The sequence below is a fragment of the Lemur catta genome, chromosome 5, assembly GCF_020740605.2.
Source record: "Lemur catta isolate mLemCat1 chromosome 5, mLemCat1.pri, whole genome shotgun sequence".
Taxonomy (NCBI): domain Eukaryota; kingdom Metazoa; phylum Chordata; class Mammalia; order Primates; family Lemuridae; genus Lemur; species Lemur catta.
The window spans coordinates 70,307,160-70,320,282 of record NC_059132.1 but is presented as its reverse complement, the minus strand read 5'-3'; the positions used below and the strand labels follow the sequence as shown (position 1 = coordinate 70,320,282).

The 13,123-nt window shown below is 45.5% G+C and overlaps 1 protein-coding gene across 1 annotated transcript in view; it reads left to right on the top strand.

Moving 5' to 3' along the window:
* The first annotated feature begins 472 nt into the window (after nt 1-472).
* ZNF827 (zinc finger protein 827) overlaps nt 473-13,123 on the top strand; it is a 162,733-nt gene continuing 150,082 nt past the window's right edge. The window contains exon 1 of the mRNA XM_045552080.1: nt 473-1,057. Within this exon, the coding sequence (XP_045408036.1) occupies nt 1,015-1,057 (43 nt within the window). The 5' untranslated portion in view covers nt 473-1,014. The remainder of the gene's footprint in view (nt 1,058-13,123) is intronic.

Sequence of the window (13,123 nt, the reverse complement as noted above, 5' to 3'; positions counted from 1 at the left end):
TTCCAAAAATTACTTTTATTGGAATGTTTTCGGAGTGTGTGTGGGAGACTGTAACCTCCAAACTTAAAGGTGATGGGGTGAGAGGGGAATTCTCTCAGTGACAAAAGCCTGAAGAATTTTATAAAGAACAAAATGCAGTTTAATAAACAGAAGAAAGTGAAGAGCAAGATTTATTTCCTTTTTTTTTTTAAAAAAAATCAGCAATCTAATGAACTAATCGTGGTCGAAAGAGTGGGAAAAACTTTCCCCCCCCCAGATTTGGCAACTAGCGGGATAAATTTGAAGAACTCCATCCCACCCCCGCACGCGCGCCCCCCATTCTTTCCAGACAGAGCGGTTGTAAATCCCAGGCTGAGTCCGCCCTGGGAGCCTTAGGGCACCTTCCTCTTTGCTGTGTGAGTGTGTGTGTGTGTGTGTGTGTGTGTGTGTGTGTAGCTCTCGCTCTTTCCCTCAGTCTGTGCCTGTGTGTGTGAGTGTGTGTGTGACAGAGAGCGAGCGAGCGAGAGAGAGCGCGAGAGGAGAGAGCGAGAAAGAGAGAGAGAGCAAGAGAGCGAGCTGTGAGCTGTGCTGCCGCCGCCGCTGCCCTTTGATCCCGACATTAGTGTTAGGGGCTCGGAGACACAGAGCGCGGCCATAGACACCGCCGCACCGGCACTCATTTATTTATACCTCCCATCACACACGCGAGCACAGGACACACACACACTCACACCTATTAGATCCGTTTCCATTGAAGAATATTACGCTCGGGGACAAGCCAGGTGCACGACCAAAAATTAAAAAAAAAAAAAAAAGGAAAAAAAAAGAAAGGAAAGAAAAGAAGAAAACCCCTCTTCTGGCTCCAGGAAACAAGCTTCAACCCATTGCACACACCGGAGAGAAGGGGTTTCCCCCTGCCCGCCCGCCCGCCCCCCAACTACCTCCCCGCTCCTGCCAGTGTCTGCCTCTCTGCCCCCACGGGGGTTTATTTGATCTCACATTAACCAAGGAGGAGAATGTGAGAAAAGGGGGAAAATGCCCAGGAGGAAGCAGGAGCAGCCCAAGCGCCTTCCCTCACGTAAGTCATCCCTTCTCCACCTCCTCTCGTGCCATTTTCTCGCCCTCCCTCTCCTCTTTCCCCTCCGCAGCCTCCGCCGTTGTTTTCTGCATTAGTTTAGGGTTACAGAGGTGAAACTGACAAAGACACAGCCCGGGTTACTCCTCGTTTAGGTCTGTGCCGAGGCAGCCATGTTGGTGATGATCAGCCCCGTGCCCTTTCTATTCTCTCTCTTTTTCTTTCTTTCTCTCGCCCCCCCTCTTTTTTTCCTTGAGATCGGGCTTTTTCTCCCTTTCCTTCCCCTTCCCCCTCCTCACTCCGGGTTGCTGGGGGGAGGGGGCAAGAGAAGGGAGGAGGGGAGTAGTGTGGATGCCGGGGTTTTTATCGGGGGGTTGGGGGGGGAGGTGGGAGAGGTTGGAATCTTAAAAAAAATTCCTTGTGGCTCCCGGTGCCTCAGGGTGCGGGGTCGGGGCGCGCGGAGGGCTGGGGGCCGTGACATGGCGTTTGGGGGTGCCGGGGCGAGGGCGCGCGGCAGCTGCCGGGTGCGGGATCCAGGGAAAGGTCCGTCTCCGGCTAAAGGTTGCGCCGGGGTTGGTCGGCCCCGGAGCCGCCGGCGGCAGCGGCGGCGGCTGGAGCAGGAGGAGGCGGAGGTGGAGGAGGCGGCGGCGGAGGAGGGGAGTCGGGGGCGGGCGAGGCGGGAGCGGCTGGGGAGGGTGTGGGGGCACCGCACACAAACACACGGGCACACACGCGCCGCCGGGCGGCTGCTCCCGCGGCGCCGGGGCGAGGGGGCGCGCCGGGGCGCAGGGGGCGCGGGGCGGCCGGGCGGGGGGCGAGGCCGGGCAGCGGCGGGCGGATGTGGGGTGCGGGAGCTGCGCCGAGGCGGAGGCAGGAGGCAGGGCGGCTCGCGGCGCGCGAGGTCTCTGCAGAGCCGAGGGGAGGGAGGAGCAGGGCTCCTGGCCGCAATAAAATGCGGGGTCAGTCGGAGCAGACGGAGCCGGGCGAGACTCGGGCTCTCAGACCCCCCTCCCCGGCGAGCCTGAGCAGAGTCCAGGACTAAAGTGCATCACAGCCCTCCCCGGCGGCAGCCACACACACCAACTGGAGACACACACCCGCCGGCACGGCCGGGTCCCCTTCCCCTCCTCCACCCGCGCCCCCGGTCCCTCTCCGCCCTCCCTCCGGCTTTTCTTTGCGAGACTCTTAACTTTTCCCCCACTCCCTCTCCAGCTCCCCCCCCGCCCCATCTTTCTCCTCTTTGAGTGTTCCGAGATGCTGCTAAAGCTAAAAGTGAAGGAGAAAGAAGCAACTAAAAATATCCCCCGGGGCCGCCCGGCTCCTTGAATGCAGGGAAGAGGGGGCAGGGGAGAAGGCGTGGGGCGGGGTGACGGGAGGAGGGGACGCGGGAGGCGCGGGAGGGAGGGGTCGGGGGAGACGGAGGGTCAATTTCTCTCCGCTCCCCCCCACGCTACTCTCTCCCGGCGGTTTGGCGCTGCTCGGAGCCCGATCCTGCAAAACCCGGGCTGGGGGCGGGAGCGGAGCCGGAGCGCCCGCCCGCCCGGGTGTCAGGCCGACGTGGTCGGTCACCTGAAGTTCACGGAGGGTGGGGGAAGGGTTAAGGTTATGGTGTCTCGGGCTCGGGTTGTGTGTGAGCGTGTGCGTTTCCGCTGCAGACAGGCAGCGCGATCGATCTCCCCCTCGCGAAATAGCAGCGGCGGTGCCTGCCCGGGGGACCGGGAGGGGGGCGCGGGCTGCTCGGGCCGGGCGCCCCGGCGGCTCCGTGTCACCCGGGCCGCGGCCGAAGTGGCGAGCAAGGGCACTTGCAGGCAGTCCGCTCCGCAAACATTCCTCTTTTCTTTCCTCTTCCCGGTACGCAGGAGTCGACGCAAAGGGCTTGGGTTGTGCTTTTTTTTTTTCTTCCCCTTCCTTAAAAAAAAAAAATGCCCCTGTGTAGTCCTTTCTTCGCCTGCCCGCTAGAGGTTCTGAGGATAATATCACATATGTAATATATATGCACATAAAATCACTCGCAGGCGGCTGCGTGTGTAGGGAAATTTTGTGCGAGCGAGAAGGCGGTGGAGTCGGGGAGGGCGAGTTGGGAGGCTCCGCGCTGCGATTCACAGAAAAGTCGCAGCAGTTGGTGGAAGAGTGTGTGCGTGCACATGGCCGGCCGGCCGCAGTTCCCAGCGCTTTTCGGGGGCGTGCGGGGGAGGGAGAGGAGGCAGGGATCCTGGGGGCGTCAGGGGAGGTCTGCCCTGCTCCGACAAAATGGGCTTCAGTGTTCTCTGCGAACTTGCCCTTAGATGGCAACTTTGGGAGCTGATGAGCTTGTGTGCGAAAACAGGGCGGTGAGGTTATTTGGTCATTTTCCTTTCTTCTCTGCTCCCCCTGCTTTAAAAAAAAAATGTTGGCGGGGTTAGAGGGAGGGTGGGAGAAGAGAAGGGATTTATCTGTTTCGGTTGTGACGGAGATGGAACGCTTTCCCTCCTCTTGTGTGTAGCACGGTCGGGCAGCTGCAGCCTGCCCTGCCGGTGACCTTGACCCTGACCTCGTGCTACTACCCTCTCCGTCTGAGAGGAAATTCAGGCTCCATTTTAGCTCGTGTGCTTGGTGGGCCTCTCTGCGTTGGTGCCTGGTGATTAAGTTATATTTTGAAAGTGGGCTCTCTCACTTTGCTCTCTAATTGCAATCTCTCTACTGCTTTCCACTCACTTAGAAAAAAAAATTGTCTCCCTCTTCCAGTCACATAAAGTCACTTTAAGAAGCAATTACCTTTGGAAACACCCTGAATGTCCCTCCAATTTTTAAAGGGAAGCCTTAATTGTCGAAGCTTTTCCACTCACTTTTGCACTGAATGGATTTTTGTGGATGTGTGCTGCCTGTTCTAAGCGTGGTTTACACATGTTTTGTAACCAATTTGCATTTGGACTAAGAGCAGTTTCTGGGCAAATGGTGTATTTTGCAATTCAGTCACTGTAACCCAAGGCTTGCTAAGTGCTGAATGAGTCTCAAAGAAACTTGCAAGTGGTGTGGGGATGTAATAAATATTAACTTTGGTAAAAATTAGTGTTACTTAGTATTTAATGTAGAATATAATGGTAGTTCTAAGTCCCAGTTTTAATGCAAACGTTTTGTTTGTTTATTTATTTGGGGGAGGAGGCTTTCTCATTCCCTGGAGAACTGCTTTGTATCAAAGTTAAAATATTGTAAGTGTGGGGATTAAAGTTGCCCTCATAGAAGGCATCCCAGGGTTTTAAGAAGTTACATAGGGGCAGATTTAAAAGTTGACCCTAAAAGAAAGGAGTGATGTGTGTAATGGGGTTGGGGAAGGGAGGTCTTGGCCAAGTGAGATGGGGAAAATTGCTTTTGAAGCCAAAGAGCCCTTCCGAGTAAATACAAAAGTGGTTAATAGCCACTGTTGATATATTGTCTTAAGAATCTGTAGAACCTGTAAACATGCATTTAAGAAGTGCAAATTAGAATACAAAAAAAAAAAAGAACTCATGAAAACTGAAGCTATAGAAAATTCGGAATACTTTCCACTCCTTTTAGGTCCCCCCCTTGTCTTCACATCCCCCAATGATATGAAAGATTTCTGAAGCATAAACCATTGCTACTTATAGACTCTTTCTTCGTGTTGAATTTATTTTTCTGTTATTAAATGTAATACTAACCAGGCACAGTCTGGATCTGCAAAGCCCACAGTCCTCCCACTCGACGGCACAGACACCAAGGAACCTGGAAGTTCCACTCTGGAGTGGATTAGTCTTGGAAATCTAGACTAGCGCTTGGTATTATCTGATACCAAGTCTGGGGTGAGCCTCAACCCCTGGCATGGAGTCCCAGCAATTCTCCACACTGGGCTTCGGCCTGCTAAGGTTTCCTAGCTCCTTCTCTTCAGCTAGACACCCATGGGACTGTTCAGAACCGAATTAGCTTTGGAGATGGGTGAGCCTTTAACCTGACACTACTAACCTAAGACTTAGGTTTCTGATTTAAAATTCTACACAGTCATTTCCTCCTGGGCCTCTGAAGTAAGTGTGTGTGTTTGTATCTGTGTTTGTTTTTGTTATATGGGCCTCATACATATGCAGGAAAAAAAATGGCCTGTACTGTAAAGTTGAATGGGGATCCTACTGTCTACAAATCAAAAAGAAGTTCTGTATTAACTTTCGCAGGTGACCCCAGTAATGGATATTAAACCTACACTCTTTTTGAGAAGTGACTTTAAAAATTATCATTCAAAATAAAGCCTGTATTTCTTGGCCTAGAGCAACAATCATCATTTTGGGATTTAAATATGACTCTCTTGCTGTTGGTGGCTCTTTTTATAAAAATTCTTTCCATTAACAAGGTCCAATACCATATTCATAAAAAGTCCCAGAGGCCCTTATGAGCTATACCACCCTCTTATCTTTAGCAGAATCCTGAACTGCATAATTTAAAAAAGTTTGTCAGCCTAAGAAAGAGGAAGAGAGGGAAACTGATGCTGTGACTGTTTACCAGGCACAGGACTAGGCATTTTATGAACATCATTAGGTTTGGGATCACAAACTGAAGAGGGAGAGGATGAGAAAGGGCTTTCTCCTGCATTTGTTGCACCTGTAAGTCCTTTTACCATTGGTGATCAGCACTTTTAATATTTCTTCGTTAGTTTCAATTTACCCATAAACGTTTATGAGTTTAGGTCCCCTTATATTTATCATTGAAAATTTGCCCAATGCCTATTCCCAAGAGGGAGCACAAAGGAGAAGTTAATACAACAGTTGTTTTATTATTCCAGTATTTTCATTGTTTACTCAGATGTGGGTCAAGACTAGAACAGGTTATTGTGTTCTTCATTAACAAAACTTTAGAAAATTCTCTCTTGCTTTCTAGTAAAATTGGAAAGCAAAATGACTGAAAAGGAATAGGATCTCTTATTTTTATAATTTTACAAGTCTTTTCAAGCCTGATGGAAGAGAAAGGGGTAGGAGATTTAACTCTTCGCCTATTTATTCTTTTTAATTTTTGCGGTGACCAAGCAGTGGCTCCTGACTAACCATGGCAGAAACCACGTGGGAAAAAATTTGAGTCTGAAGTAGCAAAATATTTCACTGATCCTGTCAGCCAGACCTAATGATTCCAGAGTACCCAGGAGCAGTCTAGGTTGATGTGGGAAATAATGCCGGTCTGTTCTCTGAAAAGAACATCCATGTATTCCTAATACAGTAAGTAGGGTATCACTGAGCTTTCCTGTTAAAATAAGGAAGATAGCTCAAAATTATATTCCTTCCAAATAGTTTCTAATAAAAAAATTGATTTTTAATTTATCTGCATGCTGCCATCTCACTCTGGGGATGACACAGCTGGTGTGAGTTGACAAGTCTCTCTGCACAAAGTGTTAATAAATCATGCTAGAGAAGTATAAATTGGACAGCTTTTGACTAGTGTTATAGCTTGCTGTGCATTTGAGATTTTAGAGTCTTTGAATGGCTTTTATTAGGAGAGTTCCAAGGGAGGTGTAGAAAAATCTCTATCTTGTGAGGCTTGTAAAATTAGGTGGACAAAGGCTGTGGACACACCCAAGGAGAGTGTGTTGGTGGAGTAACCAGGCAGGCTTCTCCTGGGGTCAAAAGTTGGTTTAAAATACAAGGAGTCCTATTAATGTCAACATGTTCTTGTAGAAAAGGCTGGATTAGAAATGTATAGTGCCTGGCTGGGTTAGTAACCTAGTTTACTTAGTAATCCCAGTAGTTCAGGTTTGGATCATATCTGGATGAGTTAGTTTTACAAAAGAAAAAACTCTTATCCTGTATCCCTATATATGGTCACTTATATGCAAATTGATATTTTTTGGACTCAAAGATGAGAAGGTATCTAGTTCATTTGGGCTACTATAACAAAATGCCTTAGACAGGGTAATTTATAAATATTAGAAATTTATTGCTTCCAGTTCTGAATGTTGGGAAGTCCAAGATCAAGGTGCCAGCAGATTCAGTGTCTGGTGAGGGCTCAGTCTCTGCTTCAACCATGGCATCTTCTCACTCTGTCTTCACACGGTGGAAGGGGTGAACAAATTCACTTAGGCCTCTTTTATAAAGGCACTAATTACATTCATGAAGGTTCTATCCTCATGACCTAGTCACCTCCTAAAGACCACACCTATTAGTACTGTCACATTGGGGATTACTTTTCAACGTATGAATTTTGAGGGTACACGTTTAGGCCATAGCTCAAGGTATGAGGGAAAGGATAGTGGGGCCCACATTCCTACAGCATTTATAGCTCCCTTGGTTTCTATGATTGGTCAGAAATGCCATCTGTGAGAGCTGAAGTGTATCATATTCCTAAGATTGGGTTAATATATCCTCTATCCTCATTTGAAGTTGCCATGTCCTCCTCCATTCTTCATTTTTAAATATCCGATAGAGTTAATAATCCTAATGGGTAGGAGAAGGAAAAACAAACAGAACAGGCTGGAGCTGATCTCTCCATTCTGAGTGATGTATTAGTAATTTTCTATAATTTAATCAGACTGATCACAGAACAAGATAATGAGAGTATGACCTACAAAATAGGACTTTTGGGGGCGTTAAAGGATTTCCAGCATAAGATTTTACAAGACTATGGGCTTTGTGGTGAAGAAATAGACTGTGGGTTTTCTCTTATTGGAAAGAAATCCAGACTCGGCCTAGTTATGGTAAGACGTGAGCTTTTTCTCATCAGATTTCATTACTGTTTTGGCTCAGTTAATGTACACTTAGAATCACATCTTAGAGGTATAGATTGTAAATGATGATGCCTCTTCCTGATGTACTCTTTCTGTCTCCTACTTTGCCAGGTGTAGCTTAGTAATTCATACCATCTAGAGCTAAGTGTACAAAACACTTTACGGTTCATGGTAGCTGAAATGTCTTCTGTCATATTTTATAAGAGAATAATGTGCAAAGCACAGACCTTAGAAATAGCTAAGAGTACTTGATGGGCTGAAGTTTCTAACTGCTTTCTCCCTTCTGTTTGGGAGCAAGTTTTATATTTCTATCCTCTGTCTGTAAATTATATTTTTTATGATATTGGAGAATAGTGTATGACTAGGTGCTGAAGCAGGGGCCTCAAAGATGACTCATATCGTTCCCCAGGGACCCACCTTGGGATGGAATTGTTCTAGTTACAAGGTAGTTTCATAAATAAAAATCAGAGTTTGGCTTGATAATAATCTTAAACTGCATGGGCGCATATTGCTGTTTATTTTATAAAAGTTAGCTTCCCTGTGTACACACACACACACACACACACACACACAGGCTGCACTGTAGCTAATTTTATAAAATGCACAGTGATACGCGCCCACGGCCTGAGGTCAGAATGTGGCCTTTAGCAACTCTGCTTTCACAGACTGACCTAGGGTTATATTAAATGCAGCAGATTCTGTGTGCCTAAAAAGGATATTGTTTCCAACTGTCCATTCCCTTCTTATTAAAAAACAACTTCCACCGCTGAAGTTCTGCCTCTAGAGTTCTCAAATGACCCAGGTTTAAGGTACTTTTTGCTTCTGTTTTTAAGAAAATCCAAATTCAGCCAAGTTTTATCTACCAGCAAGGAAGAAATGCAAGGACCTTCTTGGAGGCTGGGGCCTGAAAATGCAAACCCTAAAATAACCTCTCTCTCTCTCTCTTTGGTAATTTCTATGTGGGTCAGAGAAGTGGTTAGACCCCATTAGAAGTGTGGTGTAAGGGAAAAAAGAAAGGGGGTGAGAGAGAGATGTGGATCTCAGGGTGAATTGTTTTGAGTGATCTGAAGAAGCTGGCCTTCAAAGGGGACTGAAGAAGGCCAGGAGAAAATGATCTTTTACATGATTGATCAACAGCACTCTGCTTATCTGAGCTTTTGATACAAGCTGCTGTACTTGTGAAGGGTGATGGATTTTTCTAAGGTTATATAGTGCTAGTATCTTAGGTGGTCTGGTGGTATATTTTAAAAAGCTTTTGTTGTTGTTTTGTAATGAGGGAGCGAAAGAGTCATCTGTGACTTTGCCCTCTTTTCACTCTGTCTACTGTATATGGCAGGACTACAGTAAAACCGGAACTCATAGGCTTTTTTTTTTTTTTTTTGAGACAGAGTCTCACTTTGTTGCCCGGGCTAGAGTGAGTGCCGTGGCATCAGCCTAGCTCACAGCACCTCAAACTCCTGGGCGTAAGTGATCCTCCTTCCTCAGCCTCCCGAGTAGCTGGGACTACAGGCATGCGCCACCATGCCCGGCTAATTTTTTCTATATATATTTTTAGTTGGCCAGATAATTTCTTTCCATTTTTTTAGTAGAGACGGGGTCTCGCTCAGGCTGGTCTCGAACTCCTGACCTCGAGCGATCCAGCCCTCGGCCTCCCAGAGGGCTAGGATTACAGGCGTGAGCCACCACGCCCGGCCTCTCATAGGCTTTTGAAGTTCAAGGGGTAGCGGTTAAGTGTACTAACTCTGGCTCTAGGTTGTTCACATCCCAGGTCTGCCACTGACTAGCTGGGTCATCTCGGGCAAATTACTTAACTTCTCTGTTCTCCAGTTTCTTCATCTTTAGTGGTAATAGTTCCTATATCATAGAGTTGTTATAAGGATTAATTGAATACATACATAAATGCTGATAGTATACCTATATATAAAATCATTCCTAATTAGTACCTGCTGCATAGAAAGAGCTCAGTAAGTATTACCTATTATTAAGTCTATGAAATATGTTTCCGTTTGCTTAGATTGTGATTAGACTATAGGCATTTCTGACCTGGAACTTTTCAGTGCTTTCTATGGGTTTTTTTTTTCCATATATCTCATTAGAGTGATGAGTAATAGTAATATAACATGGTAAAATTCTTTTACAAGGCTATTATTGTAAGGCTTGACTAATACTCATTTCATAGGTCAACAGTATTATATTAGGCTTTTACTGCAGGACTGAGTTTCTCTATTTATATGATTTGACTTGAATTATATCTAAGTTTTATAATAATCGTATGCATTATGACTGGATTTTATGGTAAAGTGAGGACAGTAAATCAGTGAGACTCAAATTATAGAATGTTTAATAAATGTTTATTTATTTATTCATTTATTCAATAGGCAGTCCACTGATTAAAGTAACTCACAGGAAATTTATATTGGGCGTTCCTTATGTTATATAGGTAATAGTTCAAGTTTTGCACAGAAAGAAGGAAAGGTGGGGTCTGCAGAGAACCAGTCCAAGAGAACACATTAAATAAATCTTAAATGAAGGATTGAGAAGGGTGTGGGTGTGTGTGGGGGAGAGAGAGAGAGAGGGTCGGGGGAGATAGATCGTATCAGAGGTCACAAGCTGGTGCCATACTGATGTGTTTCGCCCCAGACGGTATGTTTAAAAACTTGAGACAACATTTTGGAAATTGGAGGTTTCATATAAAAATCTAAATTTCCAGCTTCTTTTGAAAACTTGGAAGAGCCAGCAGCACTGGGCCCACCTCCCCACATGGCAGCAATCTGCTGTAGTCGGCGGCGGCTGTCTCCCTTCCCCAGGCATGTGCTTGTCAGTCTGCTGCGATTCCTGCCACTCGGCCACCATGTCCCCATATGCATATACATCTGCCTGCCTCCCTCAGGTATCTTACGTCCTGGGCCCTACAGGCATTAGGATTAGAAACTGTTCTACATTACCCAACATTCTTTGATCTTTAATTCATCACTAAGTCTAAGGTGGTGTATACCACATTCTATGGCAGTATTAAGAAACAGTAAGACAGAGATTAAGATCCTGGCTGCACCACATTTTAGACACAACATTAGCAAGTTACTGCAGTTCTCGGCCTATTTTTCATGCCTGTAAAAATGGGGGAACACTGTAGGTTCTATGGCACTAAGTGGGCTCAGACATATAGGTATTCAGACTCGTGTCTGGCATATAGTATGTGAACAATAAGTGCTGACTATATTAATATACCTGAGGTGTGAATTCATTTCAACTGAGGATCTCAGTAGGATTGCTTTAACTGTACTATGTGTTAATAATTAGTCAGGGACAATTATTGCTGCACAATTATTGCTGCCCATCAGCCTCTGATCACCATCAGCCAAACCAATGGTTCTCAACTCTGGCTATACATTAGAATCACCTGGGAGATTTTTAAAAAATTCAAACACTCCTCAGAGATTTATGTTTAATTGGCTCAGGGAAGAGCCTGGGTGTGAACATTTTTAAAAAGCTCCCTGGATGATTTGAATGGATAGCCAGGGTTGAGGACTCTGAACTAACCAGAACGCCCACTCTGGGATGATATCATTTCAGCCAAAAATAAAGACTTGTGATGCTAAGCCTGGGAAGCTTATTGACCATAATTTGTTAGGCTCTTTACACCCTAAAATTAACTCATAGACTTGAGTAATTGCCTCCAGCTCCTCTAGGTTGGAAACCAGAGGTTCAGGGAAGGAACTTACACTAGGCAGGAGACATGGTCTCTACTCTTCCCTTGCGTTCTTCCATCACCAAGGTTTCTCACTGGCTTTGTGACATTGGGCAAATCACTTAACCTCTCTGTGCTTGAGTAGCTCCATTTTGTAAAAGGGAAAAGAACACATTACTGAGACTTTCTATTTATATTATGCTTTATTGTTCATGAAGAGCATCTGCCTGTGAGTCAGGCAGGGAAGGGCTGCTTCTCCCACCAATTGGACAGAAGTGGAAACTGAGCTACAGAAAGAGGAAGAAACTAGCTCACGGTCAGCAGTGTCAGCACTACCCAGGCTAGACCGTCTGATGGTCTCCTGAGGCCCAGCACAGCTCTAGGTCTGTGAAATCTTCATGGGATCTCACAACCTGCAGGAGGTGCCTTGTCACCCCAAACTCTGCTCAGAGAGAAAGCCTCCACTACAGGAGGACGAGGACCCCTTCCCTACTTATGGAACATGATGACTCCATGATTCATGAAAACTTGTGCTGCCAATAATATTTCTTTCCTCAAAGATTTAAGACCTGAGTTTCTGACCTTAGACTAAGCAGAGGGTAATAGAACAGAGTCACTTCAATGACACTTTCTGGGGCCTGGACTGTGTGCTCCGTATGGAGAGTACTGCCTTCGTCTCATGGCCTAGAATTAGGCGTCGTTTTCTAATCTGCACTTGTTTGGCCCTACTTGTTAACCCGACAATCCCCTCTAGAGCATGAAACACAGCTGTATTTGGGAGGAAACAAAGTGTGGGAGACCCTATGCTCCAGAAAACATTAACTGAAATGTGCTATATGATTTCTCCCTTCCAGGGGAAAGCAAACCTCAAATAATAACTTATTGGGTTTTAATCTAACCTTAAGAAAGTGAGAAATCAAATTATAGTGAGCCACTTGCTGACATTTATAGGAAGAGAGAAATTTCACAATCTAGAAGTAGGATTTGGATGGCTACACTAGTAGATGACAGAGAGAAGTGCTGGACACAAAAGGCTACTCAAATACTTGTTGATAGGTGAAAAAAGTATATGCAGAAGAAGAGAAAAAGTACAAATACTTTAAATATGACTTGGATGTACTCCATAAGGCTGGAACCATAGACATCACACATATTAACTGTTTATTATCTTATTTTTTAAAAACCTGTATTGGCTTTAATGACAAAAGTAGTACATGCTTAGTATAAATAGTTAAACTTATGCATAAATGTTTAAAGTGCACCAGTCCCCTCAGCTCGACTTCCACCTCCAGAGGTAACCACTATTAATCAACAAGTAATATTTAAAATTAAGCCTTTATTTGAAAAAGGGATAGATTTCAGCAGAGTTGGCTAAAGGAATTCAAGTACAGAATTCAGAACAGCAGTGGCAGCATCACTCTCGTAAACTGATTAGACACATCTATAGTATTGAATCCCAGATTGGGTACCCTGATTTAAAGGGGGAAATTGATAAACTAGTCACCAGAAGGGAGGCAACTGGAATGTTGTAGTCTCTTGAAATCATGATATGAGAAATTAATTACTGAAGCAATTGAGAATGCCTAATTTGAAGACAAGAGTGGGGGTGGATTAAAATTGTGCATGGTAGCTACATTCAAATATATGAAGTTCTGTCAAGTGAAAAAGGGAGTAAGCTTACTCTGAA